General features: G+C 54.8%; 1 protein-coding gene across 3 annotated transcripts; it reads right to left on the bottom strand.

Annotated features, from left to right (window-relative positions):
* Positions 1-1,720: 1,720 nt before the first annotated feature.
* Positions 1,721-25,906, bottom strand: C1QTNF1 (C1q and TNF related 1). 3 transcript variants are annotated; one of them, XM_069543869.1, is made up of 4 exons: positions 25,109-25,906; positions 8,112-8,274; positions 4,497-4,636; positions 1,721-3,920 (listed from the first exon to the last, which is right to left on the bottom strand). In XM_069543869.1, the coding sequence occupies exons 2-4, from the start codon at positions 8,258-8,260 to the stop codon at positions 3,370-3,372; spliced, it is 840 nt and encodes a 279-aa protein (XP_069399970.1). In that variant the 5' UTR covers positions 8,261-8,274; positions 25,109-25,906; the 3' UTR covers positions 1,721-3,369. The 3 variants fall into 3 exon arrangements, with proteins under 3 accessions (XP_069399970.1, XP_069399971.1, XP_069399972.1); XM_069543870.1 differs by having other exon boundaries at positions 8,112-8,277; positions 25,109-25,533; XM_069543871.1 differs by lacking the exon at positions 25,109-25,906 and adding an exon at positions 11,989-12,236.
* Positions 25,907-27,891: the final 1,985 nt, after the last annotated feature.

A 27,891-nucleotide genomic window follows, 5' to 3' on the forward strand; every position in this document is an offset into this window, starting at 1 on the left:
ATCAGCTGTTTCTAAGTCCTTTTGGGAAAACACTAATATTTGCATTGCAACTGAGTTTATCAGACCTTTTCCAGGGAAGGTTAGCCAATTTCTCAGTAGCCAGGGTCAAGACACGGTGAAAGGCGCCCCTGCAAGGTAGACCGCATGGGATGGGAGTCAGGCGAGGTCGGTAACTGGGTGCCACGCATGCTGCTCTTCTGAGGAGGTGGCATCCATGTCACCCTGCAGCTAAAGTCCTAGAAGAGTCCTCTAGAAGCAAGCACCGTGTCTTGTTTGTCGCCACGCCCCAGCACTTGGCACCTGGACTAGCACAGAGCAGAGATATATCTGGAGAGAGAACAAGCAGGATGGGAATGCCAGCAGGAACGGACTGGAAGACTGGGTGCGAACGAGCTTAAAGAGTGAGGGACAGCCAAAGGGGATCGGGTGAGCTCCAAAGCAAAGCCTGCCTCCTCTCCCATATCGGCATGGCCGGCTGTGGATTGGGCATTACACGCTCCACGCGACTGTCCCTTGAGAGAGGGCGGGCAGTGAGCACCTGCCTCAAGCCGACTTGTTCTTTCCACTTGCGCCTTTGGGAAATGCGCTCAGCCCCTGCTCCCAGCTGCATCCTCTGTCCGGGGGCCTCAGCTGTGTGGAGGTGGGGCCCACTCTTTGTCCTTCAGGGAGCAAGATTGCAGTGTCCGCCTGCTCTGGTCTGGCCCCAGCCCAAGACTGAGTATGGCCACACAGGCCTGCTCCAGAACCAGGCAAAGGGAGGAAAGCAGCTGCTTGCCAGCATGCTGGCACCAGCAGGACCAAGGCAGCTTCGGCACTGCCTGCTGGCAGTCTGATAAGGGCACTGGCCACTAACCCAGTTGGCAAGCAATGGAGAGAGAAAAAGAAACGTCTGCTCTTCACCGCTCAGGCATAAAAGGTGCTGTCAGTGGGTGTATTCAAGCCTGCAAGCTGCTGTCGTAGGTTGAACTGCATCCTTCCAAAAGATAGATCTAGGTCCTGAGCCCTGAAACCTGTGAACGTGACCTTATTTGGAAATAGGATCTTTGCAGATGTAATCAAGACAAGGATCTCAAGAGGAAGGAGATGGTCCTGGATTTAGGCTGGGCCCTAATTCCAACAACTGGGAGAGAAGGGAGGGGGAGATTTAAGAGATTCGGGAAAGAAGGCCACGTGAAGACAGAGGTAGGCAGGAACTGGAGCAAGGTGGCCACAAACCATGGAACACGTAGGGCCACCGGAAGCTGAAAAAAGCAAGGAGGGCTGTTCCCCTACCGGGCGTCCGATGGGGCCTCATCCAGCTGTGAAATGCGTTCCTGTGAGAAATGAGGCAGTTCGCGGCCCAGCCTATGGCCACTGGGTACTCATGTTCCCAGGTTCCAAACTAAAGGCTCCCAGGCCACCAATGGACAGTAGGTGGGGTTCCGGGGGGGAAAGGGAGGGGATAGAAAAGAGGAGGATTTGAGACTTCCCTGGTGGTCCAGTGGCGAAGAATCTGCCTTGTAATTCAGGTTCCATCCCTGGTCAGGGAACTAGGACCCCACATGTTGCAGAGCAACTAGGCCCAGGGCTACAACTAGAGGGTCTGTACGCTGCAACACAGAGTCCCATGTGTCCAAACAAGACATGATGCCGCCAAATAACTAAACGTTTTTTTAAAAAAAGAAAGAAAGAAAGAAAGGAGGAGGATTTAGCTCAAGGACCAAAAATTATGAGGCTGTGATGCTGAAACACACAATTCCGAGTTTAATGTTTTCTGAAAGAGCACCGAGGCAGCACAAAGCAGCAGGCGGGCACCCTGCTCACCAGCAGGAACAGAAACACAGTTTTTAAAGTCTGACCAGCAGAGGGAGGGATGTGGGGACCCCAGACCCCACAGCCAGGCCCGGCGAGGGCAGAGGGATCGGTCAAGATCGGGCATTACCAGATCGTGAACAGGAGGCCTCTTGTCGGGCCTAGGGCCCAAGCAGGCAGGGTGACCCCGCCCCGGGGGGTTGATGTAGAGGAGTGGGGGAGGGCTGCCTGGCCAAAGTCAGCCAAGAACTAGAGCACCGATCCGGGCAGCGCCCCCACACCCCACTCAGAGCAGAGGCTCTGACACCGGTGGTGGGGACACGCCCTCTTTCAGAGGCTAAGCTGTGCAGGAGCTCCGGAGACAGGCAACGGGGAGCCTTCCAGTCCCTTCCAGCTCTCCCCTGCTCTGGGGCCCAGGAAAGCCCCCTCTTAGGCTGATGGTCAAAGAGGTCCCAGGGGAGGGTCCTGGCAGGCTGGATGCTGAACCCTCTGGAGTGTAGGACTCTGAGATAGTGTATGAGCAGGTTTTATTGAAAATATGGTGCAATCATGACAGCTGCTACAAAACCAGAGACCCTTGAGCCTTCCTTAGCTGACCCGTTGGAGGAGAGGGACAGAAAGCCTGTGCTAGGGTGACAGGCGTGGAAGCCCTGCCCAGGATGCCAGGGTGGGGCATAGGGGGCGCCGGCGAGCAGAGCCACGCAAGGATGCGTGGCTTGTCTGGGCTGCACTGACCTTTGCTGCTCAGAGAACTACCTGCTGCCAGAAGCCCACAGTTTCTAGTGAGCAGACTGTTCCCCCAATCAGAGGACGAGGCCAAGGGCATGGTTGCCCCCTCTGAGGAGCTGACATTTGCCACCCAGTTCAAATCCCTTCACCATTGTGGCTCAGAAAGACCAGCTGAGCCCCTGGGCAAGCCACAGGAATGTCCACAGGACGTGGACATCAGTCCAGCTGCCCCCCAAGAAGGTTTGTATGTGGCCTAAAATATCAAGCCAGTGGTTTCCTCTCTAGTGGATACCCTCGGCATCCACTTTAGATCTTGTCTTACCAGGAGCCTTCCGCCGCCTCAAGCAGAGAGGGCCCTCCTGGGAGCCAGCGGGGCCGGCGGAAGACAGAAATAACAACTGCCTCCCTCTCTTTTCATGGTTTACTTTGCTCCTTTCACAGCCTTTAGAGCTGGCTTAATTATTCCCAGCAGCAGGAGCAAGGGTGGCTTGCTCTGGGACACCCTGGCGCGTCACTGTCGTGGGGGCACGTCGGGGGAGGGTCTCACTCAAGGATGTGTACACAGAGGGGAACTCCCGTAGGCACACCCGCCTGGTGATGGCACGTGCGGACACAGCAAGGCTTGGGACCACCCAGCCAACGTTGCTTCCCGCTCCTGTGAGGGGCGTCATGTCGAATGCCAAAGCAGGGGGGTGTGGGGGGCCTGGGAAACCTGGGTGCAGGAGGGGCTGATCAGGAGTGGGTGAGGGGGGTTCCAGATGGCGGAGGGGGTAGGGAAGGTCCAGCGGAGCAGGGCGGGGCGCGGGGAGAAGGGGAGGTGAGCCTGTGGCGATGGAGGCTGGCAGGTGGCTAGGGCTCGTTGGCCGGCTTGACCAGGTAGCCGCTGAAGGTGATGTAGGTGTCAAACTCGTCGCTGAAGATGGCGTTCTCCCGCTCGCCCTTGAAGAGGCGCACCCACACCTCGTCCTGCTCCCGCAGCTCCAGCATCAGACTCTGACTCTGCATGATGCTGCGGTCGCTCACCTGCGCGTACAGGATCACCACCTCCTCTGCGTTCTTCATGATGTGCAGGTACGTCTCCTTCTGGTTCCAGGTGTGCACGTTGAGGCTGAAGAAGTAGATGCCGGGCACGTAGCAGTAGAATTTCCCCGTGAACATGTTGAAGTGGCTGTAGAGGTTCACAAACTCCGTGTCGAAGATCACCGTCTGGTAGTAGTCGTTGCTGTGCAGGGGCTTCTTCCGGCCCACGGAGAAGGCGGCGTAGTGGTTCTTGCAGCGGTCCCCAGGGGCCCCCATGGACCCCTTCTGCCCTTTTGGTCCCGTGTGGCCCCTGGCACCCATGGACCCTGTTTTACCATATTTGCCTTGCAGGCCCCGGTCTCCCCGGTCGCCCTTCTCACCTGAACAGGACGGGAAAACACACAGTGTCAAGCAACCTCAAGGATTATTCTGTTTCCATCCAGAAGCAATCAAAAAAATTTTTTTTCTTCCTTCTGGAAAATCCCTGCAACGTAAAGCATTTATCCAAAAGCAACAGGAGCAGCGGCCAGGCCCACGGCGCTATCGAAGCAGATGAACTGCAGACACAGGGCCCCGGGGATGTAGGACCCGGGCCACTTGGCTTCCCAACTCTGGTGTGCCGGGCTGTGCGAGGTGATGTGCTGCCTGCAGGAGCATGACCCTGAGGCTTTCGGTGCAAATGCAGGTGGGGTGAGACCCAGAGCTGCCCTGAGGCTCCTTCTCCCGTGGTCCCCTCCCCAACCTCTCCTCTTGGAAGGAGACCAGAGCCTCAGAAATGGAATTCCTTCCTCCCCATTGGATGACAGCATGCTTCTGCTCAGTGCCCCAAGGGAGCCATCTGCCCCTGCCCCTCCTCCTCCCTAACTCCATCTTCTGCCCTGCCCTCCGATCAGGACAGGGCAGCGCCCCCTCTGCTCCCCAGGGGAAGGTGCCCTCGGCTGGTCTCTGTGCCCGACCTTTCAGGATGGTGATGTTGATCTGTGGCACCGGGATGGCCTGGTATACGGGAGTACCAGGGTCACAGCAGCGGAGGCACCGAGAAGCAGGGGCTTCCTCGTCCTGCCTGGGGCCGTATTTTTCATGCTCTTCTTCATCCCTAAGGGAGTAAAGACATCACTGTGAAAGCCAGAAGCTCTCAGAGCCAGGAACTCTTCTCTCGTCTCCTGCTAGAGGGTCTGGGCTGCCTGACTCGCTACTCTCAACTCATATGCTGCACCCTCGCTGTGCTCAGTCTTGTCAACTCTTTGCGACCCCATGGACTGTAGCCCGCCAGGCTCCTCTGTCCGTGAAAGTCCCCAGGCAAGAATACTAGAGTGGCTTGCCATTTCCTTCTCCAGGGGATCTTCCAGATGCAGGGACTGAACCTGCGTCTCTGGTGTCTCCTGCATTGGCAGGTGGATTCCTTACCACTAGCGCCATCTGGGAAGCCACATCTTTCTCCCAGATGTGCTGCACTGGCTCTTGGTGAACTCTGAGATCCTCGGTGAAGTTTCAGAAAGAGCCCCTGCCCTCCGTTAACTGCAGTGACTGTCATGGAAATAACGATAACAAAAACAGCAGTAACTTGAGGGCCCGGCAAGATGGAGGCTTCATGGGAGAAATCTGGCACCTCTAGGAGGGGTCTCTGGATGGCGTGACATGGCAGCCCTTGAATGAACCTCCCCTTCAGGTATCTAGGGCTTCCCTGGTCGCTCGGACTGTACAGAATCTGCCTGCAATGCGGGAGACCTGAGTTCGATCCCTGGGTTGGAAAGATCCCCTGGAGAAGGTAAAGGCTACCCACTCCAGGATTCTGGCCTGGAGAATTCCATGGACTCTATAAAGGCTACCCACTCCAGGATTCTGGCCTGGAGAATTCCATGGACTCTATAGTCCATGGGTTCACAAAGAGTTGGACACAACTGAGCGAATTTCACTTCATTTCGCTTCACTTAACTTGGAACTCTGACCTCCTGGATTCTGGAAGACACTGTGTTAAGCTGACTTGTTTGCAAACGAGAGGGCTCAGCCAGACGTTGTGGGATTCCTGGGAGCTGCAGCAGCTGGAGACGCTAGGGTCCTGTTTACAACCTGACATTAGGAAAGGGGCTCCTGAGGATCCCGGGGAGCAGCAGCTCCATGCTGCCACCTCCCGGCGTCATACTGCACTGCACCGTGCTCTCTGCTTGCAGCTGTTCGGTTGTGGCAGCACCATCTCGGAGGTGGCTCAGCCCTCTCATCAAAGGGTGAGCCCCTTGTTTCACTCCGCTCCTATTTTCAAACCACAGACAATCCAGGAAAAGGATCTCTATGCCCTAAACTCAGCTACCTACAAACTCTAGGGGCTTCCCTCGTGGCTCAGTGGTAAATAATCCATCTGCCAATGCAGGAGACTCAGGTTCTCCGGGGGAACAGTATTCTTGCCTGGGAAATCCCATGGACAGAGGAGCCTGGCGGGCTTCAGTCCATGTGGGGGTGCAAAAGAGTTAGACACGACTCCGCAACTAAACAAGTCCTAGACTCTCAGAGGAAACCCTGCCCCCACCTCCCAGCAGAAGTCTCCACAAAGATTCCCTGAGCCCCACACATAAGAAGTGTCCCAAATTGACGCCCTTCACTGCTGCTTGTCCCTAGACTCTTCTCTTTCCAAACCCTGTCGCCAGCAGCAGCAGCAGCAAGACTAGCATGACCAGAATGAGACCCTCAGCCTCATTGCAGATGCTTCTCTGCTCCATTCTGAGAATCATGCAGTCCTGAGGGGTCAGCCCAGGCCACCATCAAAGTACCTCCAGGAGCTGGGCCCTTGGCTCTCCCCACTTCTGGGACCACTGGCATTTTGAATGCTCTCCTGGAATTCATCTCTCCCTTGCCAGTTCATCCCCTGCTCTGCCACCGTCCAGAATTCTTTCTAGAACACCATGAAATGCCAGTCTCTCCACAACTCCCCTATAGATGAAGCTCCAGAGAGACCCTTCCCCACCAGGCTCATCCCGTCCTCCCAGCCTCCACCCTCCAACACCGGCTCCCACTACTCAAAAGACCCACCAGCTTTACACAGTCAGACACTGGAAAGGTTGCCCTTCACATGTGTTGCCCTGGCTGCCAGGCAGCTTCCCCTGCTTCTGTGCCTGGGATGCTCGCCCAGTGACCTTCAAGACCCAGTTACTTCTCCTCCTAATTTTCCCCCACCCACCCCATCCCCCCACCCTCCACATCCACCTTGCGGACACACTTGTACTGCAGAGCCAACCTCACTGAAGTGGGTCGTGCGTGTCTGTCCTGCCACAGCCTTGGAGTTCCTGGAGCCCAGAGACTGTGTCATTCATGTGTGTGTCCCCAGGCCTAGCAGATGGCCAGATCAGTAGCAGCACTTGATTAATATTTGTTGAATGAAAAGAAGGAGGAAGAGGAAGAGGAGGAGAACAAAAGACGAAGGTCAAGAATGCTGTTGTGTGTGTGAAAGGGTGAGTCACTCAGTCGTGTCCAACTCTGCGACCCCATGGACTGTAGTCTGCCTTTGTCCATGGAATTCTACAGCAAGAATACTGGAGTGGGGGGCCATTCCCTTCTCTAGGGGATCTTCCAAACCCATGGATGGAACCTGGGTCTCCTGCATTGCAGGCAGAGTCTTTATAAGTCTGAGCCAGCAGAAAGGCCCAAGAATGATGTTCCTTTGCCCCAGACCTATGCAATTCCAATATATTCCAAGACAGCCCAAAGCCTTGAGTATCAAGTCAGCCCAAAGCTGACTAGTGAAAAGTGCTGAAAAAACTCAAAACCAGCACTGGGTGTCTAGGACCTCTTGTTTGATGAACAACATTTCCATCAGTAATCCTAAGCGTTTTATGTATCCCTACAAAATATCCCAAAGATCCTAGAGTCTGTGTATCACTGAAGGCATATGTATATGAAGTAAAGTGAAAGTCGCTCAGTCGTGTCCGACTCTTTCACAGACCATACAGTCCATGGAATTCTCCAGGCCAGAATATTGGAGTGGGTAGCCTTTCTCTTCTCCAGGGGATCTTCCCAACCCAGGGATCGAACCTACGTCTCCCACATTGCAGGCAGATTCTTTACCAATTGAGCTATCAGGTATATGAAGACAATGCCACGAGGAAGAAATTCATAGCTTTTCAAGGAAGGCCACCACTTCCTGGGTCAGTCTTCACCCACGGTCCCCCACCTGGCAATGTGATCAGACAGCAGGGTGGTGGAGACCCACTCTCCGTCTAGCAGCGTCCCTGCCTTCTACTTCCAGGTGGTGCTTAGACCTCTAATAGATACTCTCAAAGGACAGATGAGAATGCAGAGAAACCAAAGGCTGGGGTGGGGGGGTGGCATGTTCTTTTTTTAAGGATGTAACTGCAGAACCTCAGGCAGACCCACATTCCTCTGGGGTTGGAATGAGGCTGGGTTACTATCCACAGTTGCAGGTAACACGCCCGGGTTAGGCGTGTGCTGCCTCCATCCCCCAGCTCCTCAGCCTCTGCCCCTTCTCCTCTTCCCGTCAACAAGCACTTGGGGGCGCCCGGACTCGGCCCTTATCCCCACCACTGAGCCGGAGCTCCAGCACCCGCACCCCGCGGCCTCACCTCTCAGCGTGGTCCGTCGGCGGCTCCCTGGTCCCCTCCTGTTCCTGCTGTTCCTGCTGCCCACGGGGCACTCGGCCCAGCACCAGACCACAGGCGAAGGCCAGCAGCAGACAGCACGCCAGCGCGAGTCCCAGCCCACGGGAGCCCATCTTCCCGCCGAGCCCTGCTGGGGAGACACACGGAGGACGTGGGTTGGAAGAGCCCCACGGGGAGAACAAGCCCGCGGAGTTCGCCCCAGACACGACGCTGGGAGGCGCTTTGCTGCCGCTCCTCCTGGGAGGGTGATCACACACACACACTCAACACATTCACATACCTCGCTACACACTCCCACACGTACACACAAACCCCAGTGCATGTTCACGCACATACACACAGGCCCACACACACACATACTCACACCCTCTCTCACACAGTCAATACACACTCATACACAAATACACTCCACACACACTCAAGACAGTACACTTAAAACACTCAAGTCCATACTCTTGTGTTCATACTTGCACACCCAACACACTCGTGTATACTCCCATGCACTCACATGTGTGTACACTCAGGCACACATGCGTGCCCACCCCTGACATGCACTCTCTCAGCACACTCACAAACTTAATATGCACAGACTCTCACATTCCACCCTGGAGCACCCGGCTGCCTGTGGCCGCTGAGCATGGCTCTGCCGAGCGCCCCCATGCCTCCCAGGAAGGAGACCCCTCAACCCTGAGCTCTGCAGATAATTGTGTCTTGACCGTGTTAGGACAATGAGCAAAATCCGGAATGAATTTGGGGGTCCACTGTGCAGTGACTCTGCCCCAGCCGGCACCGTGGGGGCCGGTGTGCAAGAAGGTGTCAAGTTGCTCCCAGTGAGTGTCCTTGAGCATCTGATGCGGGGGTGGGGGCGAGTCTGCCCAGCCCCAGAGGGCACTTATTGTCATTGAAGTCAGCTCCATGTCTCTCCAAAAAACTCTGGACAGGACCCTCTTTGTCCAGGATTGAGATAGTCCTTCTAGAAAGAGCTGACCACTGGGGTGGTTCCCAGTGAGCCCACTAGGGGGCAGCGCCTGAGCTTAAAACAGACACAACATCTCACCTGTTCCTTACTGTCAGCGTTACCACCCTGGCTAACCCGGGCCAGCCGTGGGGGTTACACGCATGTGGAGTCAGGAGTCACGTGCACCTCGGCTATTTCTGGTGGCTGGAAAACCTCCCATCATGGAAGGGAAGACAGTGGTCAATCCCAACCCATTTCGTTCACCAAAACATACAATTTAACATGGAAAGGGCTGACGATGACACTAAATTGGACCCTCTGGACTGTGCAGCGAAAGGGCTGAAGCTGGGGGAGTAAGAACGCCCACCCCCCTTCTCAGCCAGGCTGGGGCTGGAAACCAGGCCTCTTGGGGGAGGAACAAAGCATCAAAGCAAGGGAACAGCCTCAGAAGGTCCTTTCTGATTTTCTGATTTTTCTTTAATTCCTCCTTTCATGTCTAAGGGGAACGGAAATACTGAGAACGAGTTCTGCTTTTCTTGCTAATCGTCTATCCAGGTGAACGCTCCTTTCACACGTCGTGGGCCTCCGTGGACGTACTGCACCTCCCCTGGTTCCGAGACCTTGCAGCCCGGGAGGGCACGACCCTCTCACTGTGCCGCCCCTGAGCTTTGTTCTTTCTTCTGTGTGTCAGTGGGCTCGCTGTTTTAGCTCTGAAGACAGAATGCTCTGGTCCTGCTGGAGCCCCATGCTAAGTCAGGAAAACCTGGGGGAAGCAGAGGACCAGCACCCAGAGCCAAGGAAGCTGAGGCTCCCAGTGGGTCCTCAGAGATACGAGATGGAGCCAGGAAGGCTGGCCTCCGCGGGAACCCCACCCGCAAACCCCCAACCCACACTTCTACCGCCTGTTCAATTCTCTGCATACCCCTCATCCCCTGCAGTGGATTAGCTGGGCCCGCCACCTCCACACTCTCTACCTGCCGAGAGTCAGGGCCCAGAGACCTTCCCAATGACTTAGAGACTGGTTGGAACCAGCCCCCCCCCCCCACTCAAAATGTTCACTACCTCACCTCCATTTCACAAAGAAAGTTTGTAGTTATAAGCGTAATTCGTAAAACGCATATTAAAAGAATCTCTCCTGGACTTTCCTGGTGCCCCAGTCGTGAAGACTCCGCCTGCCAATGCAGGGGACACAGGTTCAGTCCCTGGTCCAGGAAGATTCCGCTTGCGGCAGGGCAAGTAAGCCGATGCACCACAGCCCTGAGCCTGTACGCTGCAGCTACTGAAGCCCACGTGGCTTAGAGCCCGCGCTCCACTGACAGCCCAGCTCCACCCCAGGCCCGGTGCTGGGGATCACGAGAGCATTTCCATTCATCCATACAACCCTGTGGGTTAGGGTTCCTTCTGAAATTACTTCCTCATTAATAGGTTTTACCCCACCAAAGGCCTCAGATGGACCTGCAGTGAACCCTTGAAGGAGACAATACTCATTCATTATTATACCAAATTTACCAGCGAAGAAGGGCTTCCCTGGTAGCTCACATGGTAAAGAATCCGCCTGCAATGCGGGAGACCTGGGTTCAATCCCTGAGTTGGGAAGATCCCCTGCAGAAGGGTATGGCAACCCACTCCAGTATTCTAGCTTAGAGAATCCCCATGGACAGAGGAGCCTGACAGGCTACAGTCCATGGGGTTGCCAAGAGTCGGACACAACTGAGTGACTAAGCACCAGTGAGGAAAAAATGACATTGAAAAGTTGATTAGCCTAAGGCTGTCCAGTTTGTAAGCCATCGGGCTGGATTTGAATTCAACAGGCTGCCTTCTGATCACATCAAAATCCTACCTAAGACCCTACCAGGTGCTTCATATTCCTCCTGAAGGTCTCCCAGACCTGGTACACGGCTGTGTGCTAAGTCACTTCAGTTGTGCCTGACTCTGTGCGACCCCATGGACTGTAGCCCCCCAGGCTCCTGTGTCCATGAGGATTCTCCAAGCAAGAATATTGAAGTGGGTTGCCATGCCCTCCTCCAGGGGATTTTCCCGACCCAGGGATCGAACCCACGTCTCTTATGTCTCCTGCATTGGCAGGTGGGTTCTTTACCACTAGTGCCACCAGGAAAGCCCCCCAGCCCCTCAACTGGAACCAACTCCCCCTGCTCTTTGTTGTTTGTGTCTCTCTTATTGTCTCATTCTGCAAAGAGTTTTTCTTGGCCGCGAAGTTTCTGCACTGCAGACCCGTGACCTCCTCTGGGCCTGGGACATGGTCTTGTTCATCTTGGACCCGCCAAGCATCCTGCAGCACCCTCTACTCGACAAATATTTGTCAGATTGAATTCTCCAAATTTGTTTATTGCCCTATTTCTGTATTTCCTCTGTTTTTCCTTGGCGCCTTGATAATTACCCTCGTTTTCCTCTTCAATGCCAAACTTGCATCACTTGAAAGGAAAAGAGATTTTCCTTTCTTTAAACATCTTTTCCCCCCTGAATCCAAAGTAATATATAATTCATTTGGGGAAAGTTGGAAAATAACAGCAAGAGGAAGGAAAGAGTTATCTTGGATTCCTTTGCCCCCAGGGTCCCTCAGCCTCTGCACCATGGACATTTGGGGCTGGATCAGCCTTTGTCGTGGGGTGGGGGGAGGGGCAGGGGCTGTCGTGTGTGCATTGCCGGATGTTTAGCAGTATCCCTAGACTCCACCCACTCGATGCCATCAGCACCACCCCACCCCCAGTTGTGACAGCCGAAAACCGTCTCCAGACTTTGCCATGTGTCCCCCATAAGGCAGAAATCCTCCCAGTTGAGAATCAGTCCTGCACCCTCAATGGAAGCACCCTTCTGCATGTTGGTATGTCTCTTTCGAAGTCTAGAAAGGGAATTTTTCTGTACCTGGGTCAGAAGAGACGGAGCCCAGGATGCAGCTGGTGAAGGGCTGGTGATATCGGCGGGGGTGGAGCCGTGCTGGCCCGGCAGTGTCGGAGGCGCCAGGCGGACTGAGAGAGGTCAGCAGAGGCTGGAGGTTCTCCTCAAGGACCTCCTCTTTGGAGCCAAGGCAAACCCAGATTGAAACCTTTCCCTCTAAGCAACTATCTTCAGAACCATTTCCCCAAGTCCCACAGCAAAGTCAGCATCACTATGATCATTTTACTCACTTTGGGGCAAAAAACAGTGTTGCCCAACTTCCAACCAAACTTGGCTCTGGCCCACTTTAGTGATTTCCAGTGAAACGAAGTTCCCTGCAACAGAGGGGGTGTGGAGCCCGGAAAGGTGACTCAGGAGAACGTGCTGTGCTCAGCGAGGCAGGTCCGGGAAGCGGCCCCCAGGACGACTCGGCCAGGGGTGTGTAACCCTTCTGAATCTGGTCCTGCATGGTCCAGTCTCCTGGCTGCCTTGCGGTCAAGGCGTCTGAGGTCGATTCCAACATGACTCAAGTTCTGGACTTGCCCATCCCAACCCTGCAAGACACTCAGTTGCCAGATTCCATGGCAATTCCATGAACATCTTTTTCTACCACTCACTCCCTTCAGGACCTGCGGCTCCTCTTCTCTCCCTCAACCCTCCCCATCCCCCTCCAGCTTAACCTCCTCCCCAACAGTAGGTGGGAGGGGAAAAGGAGGAATTGGGTCAATGGCAGGGTCTGGAGGAAGGCAGGAAGTGTGAGAACACTTCTTGGTTAATTATTTTTATCTTCTAGGTGAAGCCTTTAAGGAGAGGATTTTCATACACAAGTCTAAGTTTCTTTATATCTGTTTAAAAATCGGTCCCAGCACTTTGGGGGGCCCGCCCACTTCCAGGGTGTCAGCCAGTGTTCTGATGGTGAACTCCCAGCCCTCAGGCTCCACATATTTGCCTTGTGCCTTGTGGCCACACCCAGCTCAGTGCCCTTGGACAAAAGCATTTTATAACCATGGTTTTCCCTCTTCCCTGATCATCATCAGGTAACCAGCTGCTCTGAGAGAGGAGACAAACCCGGGATCTCCCTGGATTAGAAGGAATTTAGAAGACAAGTCCAAATGGCCTATGTAGCTCAGGAATTGCCTCTCAGCAGAAAACTGAACACAGCCACGGTTTCCTGGATGCCGGTGATGCGCACAGCATCAGGCAAGAGCTTGGGAGGCAGGGATGCCACTGCCGATTATAAACACCCCGTAACCTCAAGGCGATTACCAGCCAGTGAAGGAGACAGCTCACAGCAGATGTTGACTCAAAACGAGACATTCTGGAGGCTTCCTGGGTGGCTCAGTGGTAAAGAATCCGCCCGCCAATGTAGGAGACACAGGTTCAATCCCTGATCCAGGAAGACCCCACGAGCCGCAGGGCAACGAAGCCCTTGCACCACAACTATTGAGGCATGTGCTCATGAGCCTGGGAGCCAGAGCTACTGAGCCATGCGCTGAAGCCCGCGGGCCCTAGAGCCGGTGCTCGGCTGCAACAGGGGCCAGGCAATGCGAAGCCCACGCACCCCAGCTAGAGACTAGCCGCCGTTCCCCGCAACTAGAGAAGAGCCCGCTCAGCAGCCAAGACCCAGCACAGCCAAAACGAAACAAACTAAAAATTGAAAAAAGATACTCATCTACAAAAAGAAATGGAGAGAGACATTCTAGGCCCGTGCTGTGCCCGGCAGTGGCCACCAGCCACCTGTGGCTATTTCATTTTAAACCAATTAAAATTAAAGAACATTCTAAGGACTTCCTTGGCAGTCCAGTGGTGAAGACTCCACACTTCCATAGCAGGGGGCACGGATTTGATATCTGCTTGGGGAACTAAGACCCTGCATGCTACATGGCAAGGCCAAAAAAGATAAAATAAATGAAAGATCATTGTAAATTCTGTTCCCAGTCATGCTAGCTGCATTCCTGGGTCTCAATGGCTACGGGGAGCTGGGAGCTACTATACTGGAGGGCAGAGAACAGAACATTTCAATCACCGTAGAAAGCTCCATTGGGCAGCTCATTCCTATTAGCATGAAGCTGAGGGGTGGGGGAGTAGGAAGCATGAGCAAACGGCAGGCCAGAAATCTGGGAGCCATTTAGATGCCTTCCTCTCACATATCCGCCACACTGAATCAGTCACCAACCCTGCTTAATATCTCCTGAAGGACTCTGCTCCTCTGTACCAGCTGACGCTTTCCAGGAGCTCTGGCCAGGCCCCAGACCTCAATTCACCCCCAAGACAAATATCTTTGTCTGGCTTTTCTAGGGCCTGGACATCAACCCCCAAATTTCACACACATCTCCCAAGAAAACTGGGCCTAAGATAGGATGTCTTCCCACACCTACTGTCTTCTAGGTAAGAAGGCGACTTGACTCAGCATCCAATCAGAGCCTGTCTCAACCCAGCATCATCCATCCCTCAGCCCAGCAACCGGCACATCTGCTCCTGCCCCCCTCCCCTCCCTGGTCTCCTCTCCACCAGAAAGGAAGCCCTGGGGCTGCCCTCTCTGCTTCGACATCTGGCGGAAATTCTCCAGTTGAGATGCTCAGAGCTCTCCAGCTGCTGCAAGAGGGCCCCTGGACTCAGATCCTGGGGTGCCCAGAAAGGAGAGAGCCCCATGTTGGGGTGTCCCTCTGGCCATCAGGATTGCCTAACACGTGGTATCTGCTTTCCTTCCCCAGAAGCCATTCCTCACACTCATTTTCCATTTACCAGGCTCCTCCAGTGATGGGCAGGAGGAAGGCAGAGTGACCGCCACTTGATTAATGACGTTTGCTCACCAATCCCAGGAACCCAATTCATATCTAACTTTCCCTTCTGTAATGGGGCAGTCCCAGCTGGTCTTGGGCCCTCTCTGGCTTCCTCCCAACACGCTAGAGGAAGCAGCGGTGGGGGATGGGCATCCTTTATTAAAGAAACTCCAGTCAGGTAAAGAATTCGCCTGCAAAGCAGGAGATGCAGGAGACACAGGTTCAATCCCTGGGTTGGGAAGATAACCCAGAGGAGTGCATGGGAATGTGTTCAGTATTCTCTGTGTGTGTGTGTTTCCCTTTTTTAAAAAAAATTTTATTTATTTATTTAATTGGAGGCTAATTACTTTACAATATTGTGGGGTTTTTTGCCATACGTCGACATGAATCAGCCACGTGTGTGTCTCCCCATCCTGAACCCCCCACCCACCTCCTTCCCCACCCCATCCCTCTGGGTTGTCCCAGAGCACCGGCTTTGACCCACTCAGTATTCTCGCCTGGAGAATCCCATGGACAGAAGAGCCTGGCGGGCTACAGTCCTTGGGGTAGAAAAAAGCCAGATGTGACTGAAGCAAGTGAGCAGACACGCACGCGTGCGCTGGTCAACTGGGGGTCAGCTGAGCCTTTCCCAAAAGATGAAGGTGTCCTGGCGCCCATCTCCCTTGCTGAATCTCCTTCTTCTCCTTTTCCCAAAAAGCTGTTCTCTGGCTGAGAGGAAGAGGGTTTATTTTCTTAAGGTTTGGGGGTTTATTTGTTCCCTCCAAAGCCCAAGGCCAGGGATGGCAATGAAGTCTTCCAGGGCTACTTGCTGATGAACAAGCGAGGGTTTCCTTTGCGCTGACTTGGGACCACACAGCGAAGGTAAGATGGGCCAGGCCTCCTCCCCATCCTGAAACATCTCCATCCTCTCCTGGGTCAACTCTGTGCCTAGACCAGAAAGAGCTCACCTGGAGCTGAGAGCAGACACTGCCTGAATCTCTGCCCAGGCCCTGCAAACAAGGAGACCACGTGGGCTGCAGGCGGCAGGCCTTCGGGGGCACCTGGCCAGCCCAGCCTCCCCAGTGCAAACAAAGATTTCCTTGACTAGAGCCCTGTCCTTAGATCACCTCCCAGCTGTGAGGCCTCGGGCGGCAGGCTTGCCCCTGCTTTGAGAACCGTGCGCGAGAGAGGAGCCACTGACAGCTCGTGCCTCGCCGGAGCCCGCGCTGCAGGTGGCCTGGCCCCCGGCCCACTGCCCCGCAGCGGGGACACCCTCAGAGGGCTGGCCGCCCCCAAGACGGAGGCTGGGAAGTAGCTGGGAATTCCATGGCCAACGCACTATCCCTTTTACAAGCAGCACAACCGTTTTCAATTTTCTGGGACCCGAAAATCACTGCCGCGTTTTACAGCCATCTCTGGGGACGGGGCAGGGCGGGGGGAGCTTGGCAAAAGGTAGACTGTTGTCCCGCATCTAGTGGCTTCTAAGTCAAGAGTGTAATTTAGCTCAGCATCCAACAGTCCCACCGCCTCCTGATCCAATTTAGCTCAGCATCCAACAGTCCCGCCGCCTCTCGATCCAGCCCAGACGGCTCTTGCTCTCGTGTGTGCTGCAGAGCGCTTGCCGGACATGACCACCCGCCTCTCCACTTCCGCTCCGGCCCACCCTGTCTCCCAGTGTTTACCCTGCGCGACCTCCCCTTTAGAGACAGGTGTTTTCCAGACTGTCTCCTCAGCTCTCAGCCCCTCTCACTCCAAACGCTTTCTGCCCGTCTTTTCCTATACGATGGCTTCAGCAGATGGCTCCTCGATCCTTGTCCCCAGCAGGCATCCCTGATCATCAAGCTCTGGGCCTGCGCTCTCCAGAACAGTAGGGTCTGGCCCCTGGAGCCAGATACATTAATGACAACTAAACAAAGTGAAAATTTCCGTTCTCCGTCACTCAGCACATCTTAAGCGGCTCCCCTCTTGGACAGCACAGCTGGGAGCACACGACCGTGGTCGCAAAGCCCTATTGGACAGTGCTGGTCCAGACCCAGGTGTCCAGGTGTTCAGACCAGATCTCCTGACTCTGTCTTAGGATGCTCGAGCCCCTTGTTAGCTTCCTGTCTTCTCCCTCAGCCCCCAGCAGCCCTGCTCCTGCTCCTGCACATACAGCTGTTCACACAGGGGCCCCAGGCTGGCACCTGGGAGACCCCTAGACCCCTACTTCTCCTGCACCATCACCAGGCCTCCTGAAGGTCTTCTCTCCCCATCTAGGGTGCCATCACCGCTTTTTTCTCAGCCCTGCACTTGTCTCTCCTCTGCCTTTCAAACTGCTTGCCGGAGGCCACTTTCAAACCTGCACATCTGAATGCCACCCTTGGCCCCAACGGCTTCCCATGAAAATAAAGGAAATGTTTAAACTCTTGAGCTTCACCATCTATCTCCCGTCTCATCTCTGGCCCCTCATCCCCACCCCTGCACCTGTATCCTTCACGCCAGCCACCTAGAGCCACTGGAAGTCCCAACACAAGTCACACCACGGTCTCATCCTCCATATCTTTCTCCCACCACCTTCCCCATCGCCGTGTCCTTCAGAGCCCAGCCCAATGCCACCTCCTCCAGGAAGTTTCCTCCCCCAGCATCTGGCACAGAGCAGCTTTCTTGTCTGGTCCACTCACAGGCTAGGAGGTCCTCAACACACAGGAGATGCATCTCATTTCACAAGCATCTCCAGGGTCTGGAGTCTGACTTTCAGTACTGACTGAATTTCGCACTCCCTTTCAGGCCTTCTCAAGTAGCAGAGCCATCATCCAAAGAGGACTCAAGCCAGTGTGTTCAGATCTGTCTCTAATTTGGAACGTGGGTGGTCTGCAGTAGGGGGAGAAGGGAAGTGGGGAGAGTGGCCAGGGACACACTATTACATGTCATCAGAATGCTGAGTCCTGGTGTAACCAGGTAGCCGTCTTTGCCTCAAATGCTCCTCTTATCAGCACTCAAAGCCTTCTGCTTCAAAAAAGAGAGTTACAGGCTTCCCTGGTGGTCCAGCGGTTAAGAATCCACCTGCCAGTGCAGGAGACAGAGATTCTATCCCTGGTCTAGGAAGACCCCACATGCCGTGGGGCAACTAAGCCCGTGCGCCCGGGTGCTACAGCTACTGAAGCCGCATCCCTAGGGCCCGTGCACCACCAGAGGAGAAGCCCTGTACCTCCACGAAGAGCAGCCCCCACTCACCAGAACTAGGGAAAGCCCACGAGCAGCAGCGAAGATCCAAAAAGAAAAAAACTGCAAAGAAAAATAAGAGTTGCAACCCACTGCCTCCATCAACCAAAGTTACAAACCACCTCCAAGATCCTGCAAAAGCCATCCAATCAAATGATAGTACATCCACACAATGGAAAGCTAAAAAATGAGGTGGTTGTCAGGGCGACAAACTCAAGTGCCTTTAGCCGTTGACCGTGGTCTTGGGTGTAATGTCATAGGGAGGGTGGAGATTGTGACAAACCAGGAAACACATGCTCCATTTAAAGGCATTTAAATAAACAAATCGGAGACGGCAATGGCAACCCACTCCAGTACTCTTGCCTGGAAAATCCCATGGACGGAGGAGCCTGGTAGGCTGCAGTCCATGGGGTCGCTAAGAGTCGGATACGACTGAGCGACTTCACTTTCACTTTTCACTTTCATGCATTGGAGAAGGAAATGGCAACCCACTCCAGTGTTCTTGCCTGGAGAATCCCAGGGACAGGGGAGCCTGATGGGCTGCCGTCTATGGGGTTGCACAGAGTCAGACACAACTGAAGCAACTTAGCAGCAAATAAATAAATGATGCTGGGAGGTGGGCAACTTCAGCCAGCAGCACCAAGGACTGACCTCTGTCAACAGATGAGTATTTACGGGCATGAAAAGATGTTCATAAAATGCTGATGGGTTTAAAATGCAGGTTGAAAACAAATGTACATAAAAACACACCCACACACGCACATACAGTAACTGCAGAGATCCGAAGGCCACCCACCTGGCTGCTGACAGCAATTGTCTCCGGGTGATGAAAATATGGATGTTTGCCATTTGCTTATTTTAGTGTCTCTGGGGTTTTCCCCTATAATAGTCACATATTTTTTCACATTAAGTACACATTATTTTCCACTTAGAAAGATGACGAAGAAGCCCCACCCTGGGGATTGAGAGATCATTTTGTTTATTCTGAAGAATCTGAGTCTATGCGAGGGAAAGGAGAATGGGGGAGGGGCTTGGGGATGCTGTGGCGAGTTTGGGGCTCAAGCCAGACTCTGTGGAATATAAATTGTCCTCGGGCTAAAGTCCCACGTTCTTTCACAAGTGTGTGTTGAGTGTCTGCCGAGCACCAGGAAGAGGGCTGGGTTCTAGCAATGCGATGGAAAAAGAAGAAGACACAGTGCTGCGATCGGGCAGCAGAACCCTGGAGTTACCGTGGGTACCGGTTATGCGGAAGAAGGCACTGGAGTGGGGCTAGAATCAGGCCAGCCGGAGGGAACAGGTTCTCTAGAAGCAGGGGATTGGTTCTGCCTTTCACACACCAGTCACTGGTGACTCGCTACTGAAGGAAGCTGCCTGCAGCCATCAAAGAGGAGGAAATGGAGAAAAACCCATGAGCCCATCGTCAGGCACGGTCAGGCGCGTTAATGGGCACGTGAGCAGCCCTGTCAATTACCAGAGATTGCTTCTAACAAAGCTCCACCGTGACCACTGGTTAAGCACCTGCTGCGTGCTAGGCTCTGGGCACACACCTTACGGAGGCTACTGCACCTGACCCCTACAGCCACTTCGATTTCTCCAAGGAAGAAATGGGCTGAGTCAGGGAGTCACCCACTCAGGCCCTGCTGTGGCAGGTGCTAGAGCTCAGGTGAGACCTAGGGGTGCCTGACAGCAGAGCTCCTGCCGCTGAGCCTCACGGGGCCTCCAGGAAGAAGCCAGGTAGGACGGGCTGGCTCTACCAAACCATGGTCCAGCGGGGGGCCCCCACCTTCTGGGCAGGCATTCACTTGCTTAGCTCCCTCGGTTACCTCGGTAACAGCAGCAGCGGCCCCCGGCCCTGTGGAAATTATCCCCCCAGCTGAACCCTCATGTCCATCCCTCCAGCAGATTGCTGAGGGCCTGTCCCAGGCCCAGCACCATGCAGGGCGCCGGGGCATCCCTGATAACCGTCTCATCAAAGTGATGTGCTAAGATCTCTTGGGGCCGCATCTTAATGCCCACCACTGGAGCTGAACTCCTTTGGGTTTAGGCACAGAATCACCAGGAACCCCCCCTCACACCTCAGAATGGAAGGGCGTGGGGGCTGTGGTCCACTGAATGTACATGTTGAGGGCCCTGCTCTTGCACAGTAGAGAGCAAATGGTGCATGGGTGAAGTCTGGAGGGGAGGGAAGAGGGAAGCCCACAACTCACAGGCGTGGTGAACGTCCCACCCCGATCCCCATGCCCTCTGATGCTCAGAAGCAAAGGGGTCTGAGGCTGAGTGCAGCTCGCAGAGGGGAATGGTGTACAGAATCAGCGCTGGGGGACTGCCCTGGCAGTCCAGTGGCTAAGACTCTGTGCTGCTAATGCAGGGGGTGCAGGTTCAATCCCTAGTCAGGGAGCTAGGATCCCGCATGCTGCATGGAGTGGCCAAAAGATAATAATAATAATCGACACTGGGGGTGCACTGAGTATGCCCTGTGTCTGCCTGTCCCTCAGAGGTTGCCTGGGGTCAGGTGTGGGGGCCCCAGAGAGGTCCCTGCAGAGAGGGAACCGGGAGAAGAATACAGTATCAGAAGGGAACAAAGTAGAAAGGGCAGGCATCGAACTCCAGCACAGCTCCCCAGCTTCCAAGGCCTGGCTCTGCTTGCTCCATGGGACATTCTCAGGGTCTCTTTCTCATGGGTCTACCCAGATTACAGTACCATGGGTCTTGTTCTCGTGTGAAAGTGTGAGTTGCTTACTCATGTTCAGCTGTTTGCAACCCCATGGACTGTAGCCCACTAGGCTCCTCTGTCCATGGGATTCTCCAGGTAAGAATACTGGAGTGGGTAGCCAGATCCTTCTCCAGGGGATCTTCCTGACCCAGGGATGGAACCCAGGTCTCCCACATTGCAGGCAGATTCTACCATGTGAGCCACCAGGGAAGTCCCTTGTCCTCATAACTATATCTTAAATAGAGGGAGAAAGGGAACTTCCCTGGTGGTCCAGTGGTTAAGACTCTGCTCTTCCATTGCAGAGGGCGTGGGTTTGATCCCTGGCCAGGGAACCAAGATCCTGCATGATACACTGTGCAGCCAAAAAAAAAGGGCGGTGGGGAGAAGAGGAAGGTGAGGGATAGATGTCCTGAATGCTGGAAAACCTGAGAGCCAGGGCCACTCTGAACCCCACCCAGATCCACCCATCTCTCACCAGAACTCACTTCAGACTCTTCACAAGCAGAAAGAGCCCAAGTGTTTCCGAGCACACCCCAGTCACCCACCCTGACCACCAGCCTCAGAACCTGCAGGCAGAGGGGCAGAGCCCAGCCCAACCAACGTCTGGCCTGCACCCGCCCGCAGCTCCACCAGGGCTGGCAGCCTTCCCAGGCGAGGTCCTTTTCCTGTGCTGGTCCCCAGGGCAGAGGGCGGCTGGTAACCAGATGTCCCCACTTGGGGAGGGGGTGCAAGGGAGGCAAAGGGTTTGGGGCCTTGCCCCAAGTGGGGATCCACCAGTGGCCAACAGCAACGTCTGACCCAGCACAAGACACCATGAACCTGGGGTCCACAGGCTCCCCCACACCGGTGCTCCACGGCCGCTCTGCCTGTCTGCCTCCTATCCCATCCTGCATCCCTGCCCGCAGGCTCCTGCTCTGCTCCAGCTCATTTCAAGGAAAATTTCTACCCGAGCCAAGGAGATGGTCAGGCAGGGAAGTGGTCAGACATGGAGGGGCAGGCAGGCCCAAAGCTCTCCTGATGGCCATCCTGAATGAGACAGGAAGCTGGGACAGGACTATGCCTGTGCCGTCCAAAGCTGGAGAGGAGTTCACTCCAAAGGCCTCTGGGCAGGCCAGGGACAGCTGGGTGGGCAGTGGGGGGCCTCCCACACCCATTCCACTTTGAACTCAGTACTGGGAAGCAAGCATGGGGAAGGATGAGGGGCTTCACAGGGTTTGGGAGTTGCTTCTGCCTCCAACTGCTCGGTTGCAACCTTGATGAGGACTCAGAGATAAAGATGCCCCCAAAGTCTCAAGAGCTCCCACACCTGCTCATGGCACCAAGCCGCTCTCCATGAAGCAGGAAGACGAAGGTCAGAGGTCACAGCCCACAGCGGCAAAAGTTTCACCATGGGCTTGGGGAGGAGGGGAAGAGCCAGCGTGCCCACTTCTGCATGTCCGTAGTTAAGAGCAGAACTGGTCTTGCCAGGCCGGGGATGCCCAGGCAGGGCCCCAGGGATCCCAAATCCTAGGACCCAGGGGACCGGCTCCCTGGGCTGCCCCAAGAGCACGGAAGGAAGCACCTGGTCAGGCTCTGATGGTCCTTTTCCAAATCCTTCTCTATGTGAGCAGGTGGTCCCTCGCACTGTGGGAGAGGTCAGTTCAAGGAGATGTCAAGAGTCCCATCAAGGAAGCTGCCCTGTCTCATTTGACTTTATGAGAAGGCAGATTTCAGCAGGTAAAAACAGGAAGAAAATAATTAGCCTTAGCACACGTGATAGTTACACCACCAAGATGAAGTGTCCTGGGATGCCATCGCCCCCACTGAAGGTTGCTGGGCTCTCAGAGCGGGGGGACAAGGCTGCTTCCAAAACAGCCATTTCTCTCTCTAGTGGCTGAGCAGGCAGAGTTACCTTAAGTTGTAAGCAGAATGTGGGGACCATAATAGAAGGGAAACTTTCTATTCTTCCTCTACTTTGCAAACTACCACCTCTCGCCTACGATCCTGGAGCCTCAGCCACCCCCAACTCCGGGAACAGGGACCCACACAAGGGTCCAGCCCCTGAAGACAAAAACCCAACAACCAGCTCACGTCCAGGGAGGGCGCCCAGCAGCACGACTGTATCTATGAAATTCTTTTCATCTTTGTTTTGATGGGTAAAGTTCAATGCCAGAATATTTGGTTTATGAGTCATGCTAATTACAGCTGGGAGGGGGGTGCGGGTGGAGGGAAGGGAGAGAGGCACCAGGAAGAACAGAAAGAAGCATGTTCCAAAAGAATTATGCTGTGCTGGTTGCCCTGAATAGGGAGGTTACGTCCCAGGAATGAGGCGGGAGTTGCCTGCAGGCTTCCCGAGGCCATGTCGGCTTTCTCGGCTCCCACCTGCAAGCATGCCCCTCGCTGGCTGGCTGCACCTGCCCCAGACAGGCAGCGGTGTCCTCCGGCTGAAAGATGGCCCATCCAAGACCTCTGGCACCTGCATTTCTCTGTCTTCCTGACCCGCTGCTCACTTTGGCATCCCAAGAGACTCAAGATGAGAAAAGGAAGGGGGTAGAGAGCCCGAGGAGAGGGCCAGAGTCCCTGGGAAGCAGAACCTGGCTGTCTTGGCCCCAAGGAACTTTCTCTGTGGGCAGCTGGGAAGTAGAAATCTGCAAACTTGAGAAGCTTAGGTTTTCTAGCCTCTGTTTGGAAAGTTGCACATCCTTGAGCAAGTCACATCCCTTCTCTGGGCACAGAGATGCAGGCCTCAGGTCCTCCACCTACTGCCTCTGGGCAAGCCACAGTCTCTCTGAGCTTATCAGGGATGACAGTACCATTGGTAGAATTGTTGAGAATCAGCATTTGCTCATTGCTTACTGTGTGGGAAACACACAGATACACGCACGCGCACTGTCATCATTTATACTGCAACTATTATTGTTGGGGCATCCCTAAGCTCCTCTTAGCGCTCAGGTTAAGAAGGAGAGTGGAGAAGCAGGGTGGGAGAGGACAGCTCAGCCCTCTGGTCCCCCATCTCCCCTTCACCTGTGTCTTTCAGTCCCCCATCTCCCCTTCACCCGTGTGTTTCTGGCCTCTCTGGTCAGCAGGGACAGTGAGCAGGCCTCGTGGAGCATGTACTTCTTCCCCGGCCTCTCCCAGCAGCACACACAGTCAAGTGCCTCTATGTGTGACCTTGCACGTGGGGCTGTCCGCGTGCTTCCCTGAACTATAAAAAGCAAAGGTCCAGCAGCCTCTGAGGACCTCACATCCTCCCCCCGGGGACCCAGGATGTAGCTGGCGGTTGAGAAAACTCAGTTTCTCAGGACACTCCCCATTTTCAAAGCTTGGAAGGAGGAAACTCCTAGTGTGCCAAACTGCCTCTGTTCTTAGAAACCAAGTGAAAGAGAGAAGAGACAGGAACAAGTCACAGAGCGGTCCGTCCCCCTGAGTGGGTCAGCCGGAAGCACGCCGGGGTCCCACGGAAGACACAGCAGCTGTGCACGGCAGGGCCCAGGCTCACATGACATGTGTGCCCTGGACAGGTGGGCTCACACCTGTGCTGTGGAGATGCTGGCACTTCGTGCTGCACCAAGAGGCATGTGCCGTCCAGAGGCTTAAGGGCAGCTGAGCGACTCCAGCCCCAACCAGGGCCACCTTCGTGATGCCAGCAGACCAGAGGGTCCCCGGGAAAGGGACATCATTTTTTCCTGTCCAGACTGGATCCCCTCCAGGAGCACCAAAGCCATTAGATGCAGGGGCCAAAGTCAGCATTCCCTGTTCTGTGTGGGGTCCAAGTTGCCCACAGGCAAGGCTGGCTCTCACGTGACCCAGGAGATATTGGGGCAGGGGCTCCCCACCAGGGGTAGAGGGGGAACTTGGGTATCATTCCTTTCCTTTTCACACCGGGAGAAGATTGAAGCAATGTAAACACGCCACAAAAATCAAGGGAGGTCCAACCATTCCCAGGGGCTTCCCAGGTGGCTCAGTGGTAAAGAATCCGCCTGCCAATGCAAGACCATGCGGGTTGGATCTGTGGGTTGGGAAGATCCCCTGGAGGAGGAAATGGCAACCCACTCCAGTATTCTAGCCTGGGAAATCCCATGGACAGAGGAGCTTGGCGGGCTACAGTCCATGGGGTCGCAAAGAGTCAGACACCACTTAGGGACTAAAACAAACAAACAAAACCAGCCATTCCCAACAGCATCTGCCACGGAGCCTCCTGCTTCCTGGCCACAGAGGGAGACCACGGCCACGGCTCTCCGTGGAGTCTCCAAGGCAGGCAGCAGCAGGAACCCGCACCGGAGCCTTCCCGCAACTGGTCTTTCTGCCCCTCGGCAGCAAGTGCCCCGACCGCTCCCACTACGCTCCTCACCCGCGGCCCGCCCCAGTCAAGGTACCGGTTCTCTGGGTATGCTGAAGCCAGAAAAAGGAGCCCCTCGCCCCGCACACACACCCCGCCCACCAGGCTACCTACCGCCAACCACCGGCGTCCGGGAGCGAGCGGGGCGCCCGCGTTCTCCCCGCGGCCTCTCTTACAGCATCTCCCGGCGGCGGAGCCTCCTCCCGGCCAGGTCGAGGGAAGACCAGACTTGTCGAAGGAGAGAGCAAGCAGGAAGAAAAAAAAAAAGTCCTCCGGAACAGAGGGCCCTGAAAGTTTGCGGGGGAGGGGGCGGGGGTGGGAGGGGAGGTGGTGCAGGCAACAGCCGACCTCTTCCCGGCACCTGGATCGCCTGGACTCCGAGGTCTCTTTGGCCAGAAGCGGAAACGCGGTTTCTCGAAAGTAGAGGAAGAGCCGAAGAAAGCGGGACAGACGTGTAAGGAGCAAATCCCGGCCAGATGTGAGCGGCCGCGGAGCCTCGAACGCTCCCAGCGCATTTTATCCAAACAGCAGCCGCCGAGGATTAACTGTGTGTGTGCCCGGGGGGAGCGCCCGCGCCTCCCTCCTCCTGGCAACCCAGGGAGCCGGCGGGCTGGGGACTGGCCAGTGGGGGTGGGGTTCTGAGGGTCTGGAAGTCCCTCCTGGTGTGGAGGGGCTGGGGGTCCAAGGACAAAGAGGGTTGGGAACTCCCAGTGTTGCTGGGTGGCAGGGGGCTGAGCTCCAAGGCGCTCAAGGGGCACTTGCAGCCACCCCACCGCCATCGGTTCCTAGATGGTAGCAGACCTGAGACATCCAGCTGGGGTGCCAGGGGCCTCTGACAGGTTTGAGGGAGTCTGTGAACGCCCAAACAGAATGCAAAATTGCACGTGTGCCTGTGCATACACGGGTGTTACTGGATGCTGATGGCCTAACGCTTTGATCAGATTCTTAGAGGTGGCTGTGATCCAAAGGTTAAGAACCCTGGCTGGGGGTGCAGACTTTCTGGGTGACATGTGAGCCAGGGTGGGGCCAGCAGGGACGTCAGTGTTTCTCAGTCTCTATCGGGCCTTTCATTCCTTGATATGAAAAACAGACATTTTCTCCAGTTTATACAAAAGTTCTTTTGCAACAACATCCTTTGCCCCCCCCATTCCTTCCCTGCATCCTGATAAACTGCCCTAGGCTTCTCAAGAGCTGCCCTTGGTCAAGCTGGTCTCCATCCCCAAAGTCTGAGTCAGACCAGATAGTTCTAGCATCTTATCATATCAAGAGACGTAGAACAATCTGTCTTGAGAAACACAACTCTGTTGTGATGATAAAATTTGCGGGGGAGGGGTTTCTCCCCGTCTCCCACGGTCTCTCCAATCTGTTTGGATGTCCTCCCTGCACTTTTTGTTTTGTGATCACTCCTCCCAGGACCTCTCCCACTGGCTCTACTCGGACAGGAGATGTAGAGGCAAGGATGCTGGATTGGGGTGCTCAGGGCAAAGCAGAGAGACTGAGTCTCACTCTTCCTTGCCTTGGAATTTCTTCTCCACCTCTGCGCTCCACGTGTCTGCCTGGAAGGCTAAGACATTAAACGAGAGGAGGAGGGGAGTGCGTTTCTGACACGCACCCAGCACACCTTCTCACCAGGGCGAGCTGAGAATGGTGGCGATGGAAGAAGACAGAGGGGCTCTGGGTAGTGGAGAGACCCCGGCCATCAACTCGCTTCTGTGGGAGCAAAGTCACGAGTGGCCCTGATCCTCCGTAGCCCTAGAGAACTTCAAGGACACCATGGAAAGATTAAGTAAATGCTTTTCCCCTGGAGATACGGTTTTATTTCAGCTGGCGTTAGAAGACTCAGAACTGCTCACGATCTTCGGCATGTGTCTGAGACTTGGCAAACCCTACATCCCTGGTAGTTTATCCACACAGGAAAACCCAGAGATAAGCTCGTCTTCGTTCCGTGCATAACCCGAGGACACTTCCCGGTCAACAAGACCCCAGGCCAGCACACCCACTGACCTTCCCCTAGTTGTTCTGTCCTCGAATAACCTTCAAAGCAGGGAGATGGCAGTAAGTGAAGAGGCCACCCTGTGGGTTCTTCCTGGACGTTAGAGGATTCAGGTCTTTCTCAGAACTTCTGTGAACTGGGAACCCCCTGAGTCCAATGGGAAAGCCCTCCTTTGTCCTACTCAGGAGACTCAGACCTGGGAAAGTCCTGGACCAATACCAGAATTCAATGCGCACAAAGCTGGGCACACAGCTTGAAAGGGACACAGACGTGGAGATGGAAGGTTTGTTCCCTTCTTGCCTCCATGCAAGACGGCTTTGGTGTTGAAGAACTAAAAGACAGTTACCTCTAAGATCATTCCAAGGCATGAACTCAGAGGCCCAATTTAGAGCAGAGCTCTAGAAATACAGCCAAAGAAGGACTGTCCCTTTCAGCAGCAGTTGGCTTGTCCTAGGAGGAGGCTTCGAGTCCGCAGCCAGGGAATGCTGCCCTACCTCGGTGGGTCTTAGCCTATAAAGCAGAGCCAGGTCCAGAGTCTCTTCCTAGAACCTGTGAAGGCAGATGTGTCCGGAGTACGATGCAGCTGTCACAAGAGCATCCTACCCAGTGGGCTTTGGTTGGGGCCCCTTCATCAGACGCTTGTGTCGTCTTTAGTGGGATAAAGGAAAGACATGCATAGTCTCACAACACTTTAAATCACATTGTTCTTTCAAATTTGTTTCATGCCAAATTTAGGGGAACACTGTGTTTTCAGAGTGTTTGTATTGGGGGGATTTGGGGTCAAGTGTGAGAATAGTCATGATAACTATCATTACAAGAATGATCTTCTTCCCTCTTTCCTGTTGGTTTGAGCCCCCAAATCTCCCAAGAGTTAGAAAGAGATTACTCTTTTTTTTTTTTTAAG

The sequence above is a fragment of the Ovis canadensis genome, chromosome 11 (assembly GCF_042477335.2).
Source record: "Ovis canadensis isolate MfBH-ARS-UI-01 breed Bighorn chromosome 11, ARS-UI_OviCan_v2, whole genome shotgun sequence".
In the NCBI taxonomy this organism is placed as follows: Eukaryota; Metazoa; Chordata; class Mammalia; order Artiodactyla; family Bovidae; genus Ovis; species Ovis canadensis.

Bases quoted from the DNA above. Each gene is read 5' to 3' on its own strand.
- C1QTNF1 (XM_069543869.1), bottom strand. From the start codon at position 8,260: ATGGGCTCCCGTGGGCTGGGACTCGCGCTGGCGTGCTGTCTGCTGCTG. The intron at 4,637-8,111 runs GTGAGGCCGCGG...TTACTCCCTTAG, and splicing joins CCGACGGACCACGCTGAGAG to GGATGAAGAAGAGCATGAAA. The intron at 3,921-4,496 runs GTCGGGCACAGA...CGTCCTGTTCAG, and splicing joins CAACATCACCATCCTGAAAG to GTGAGAAGGGCGACCGGGGA.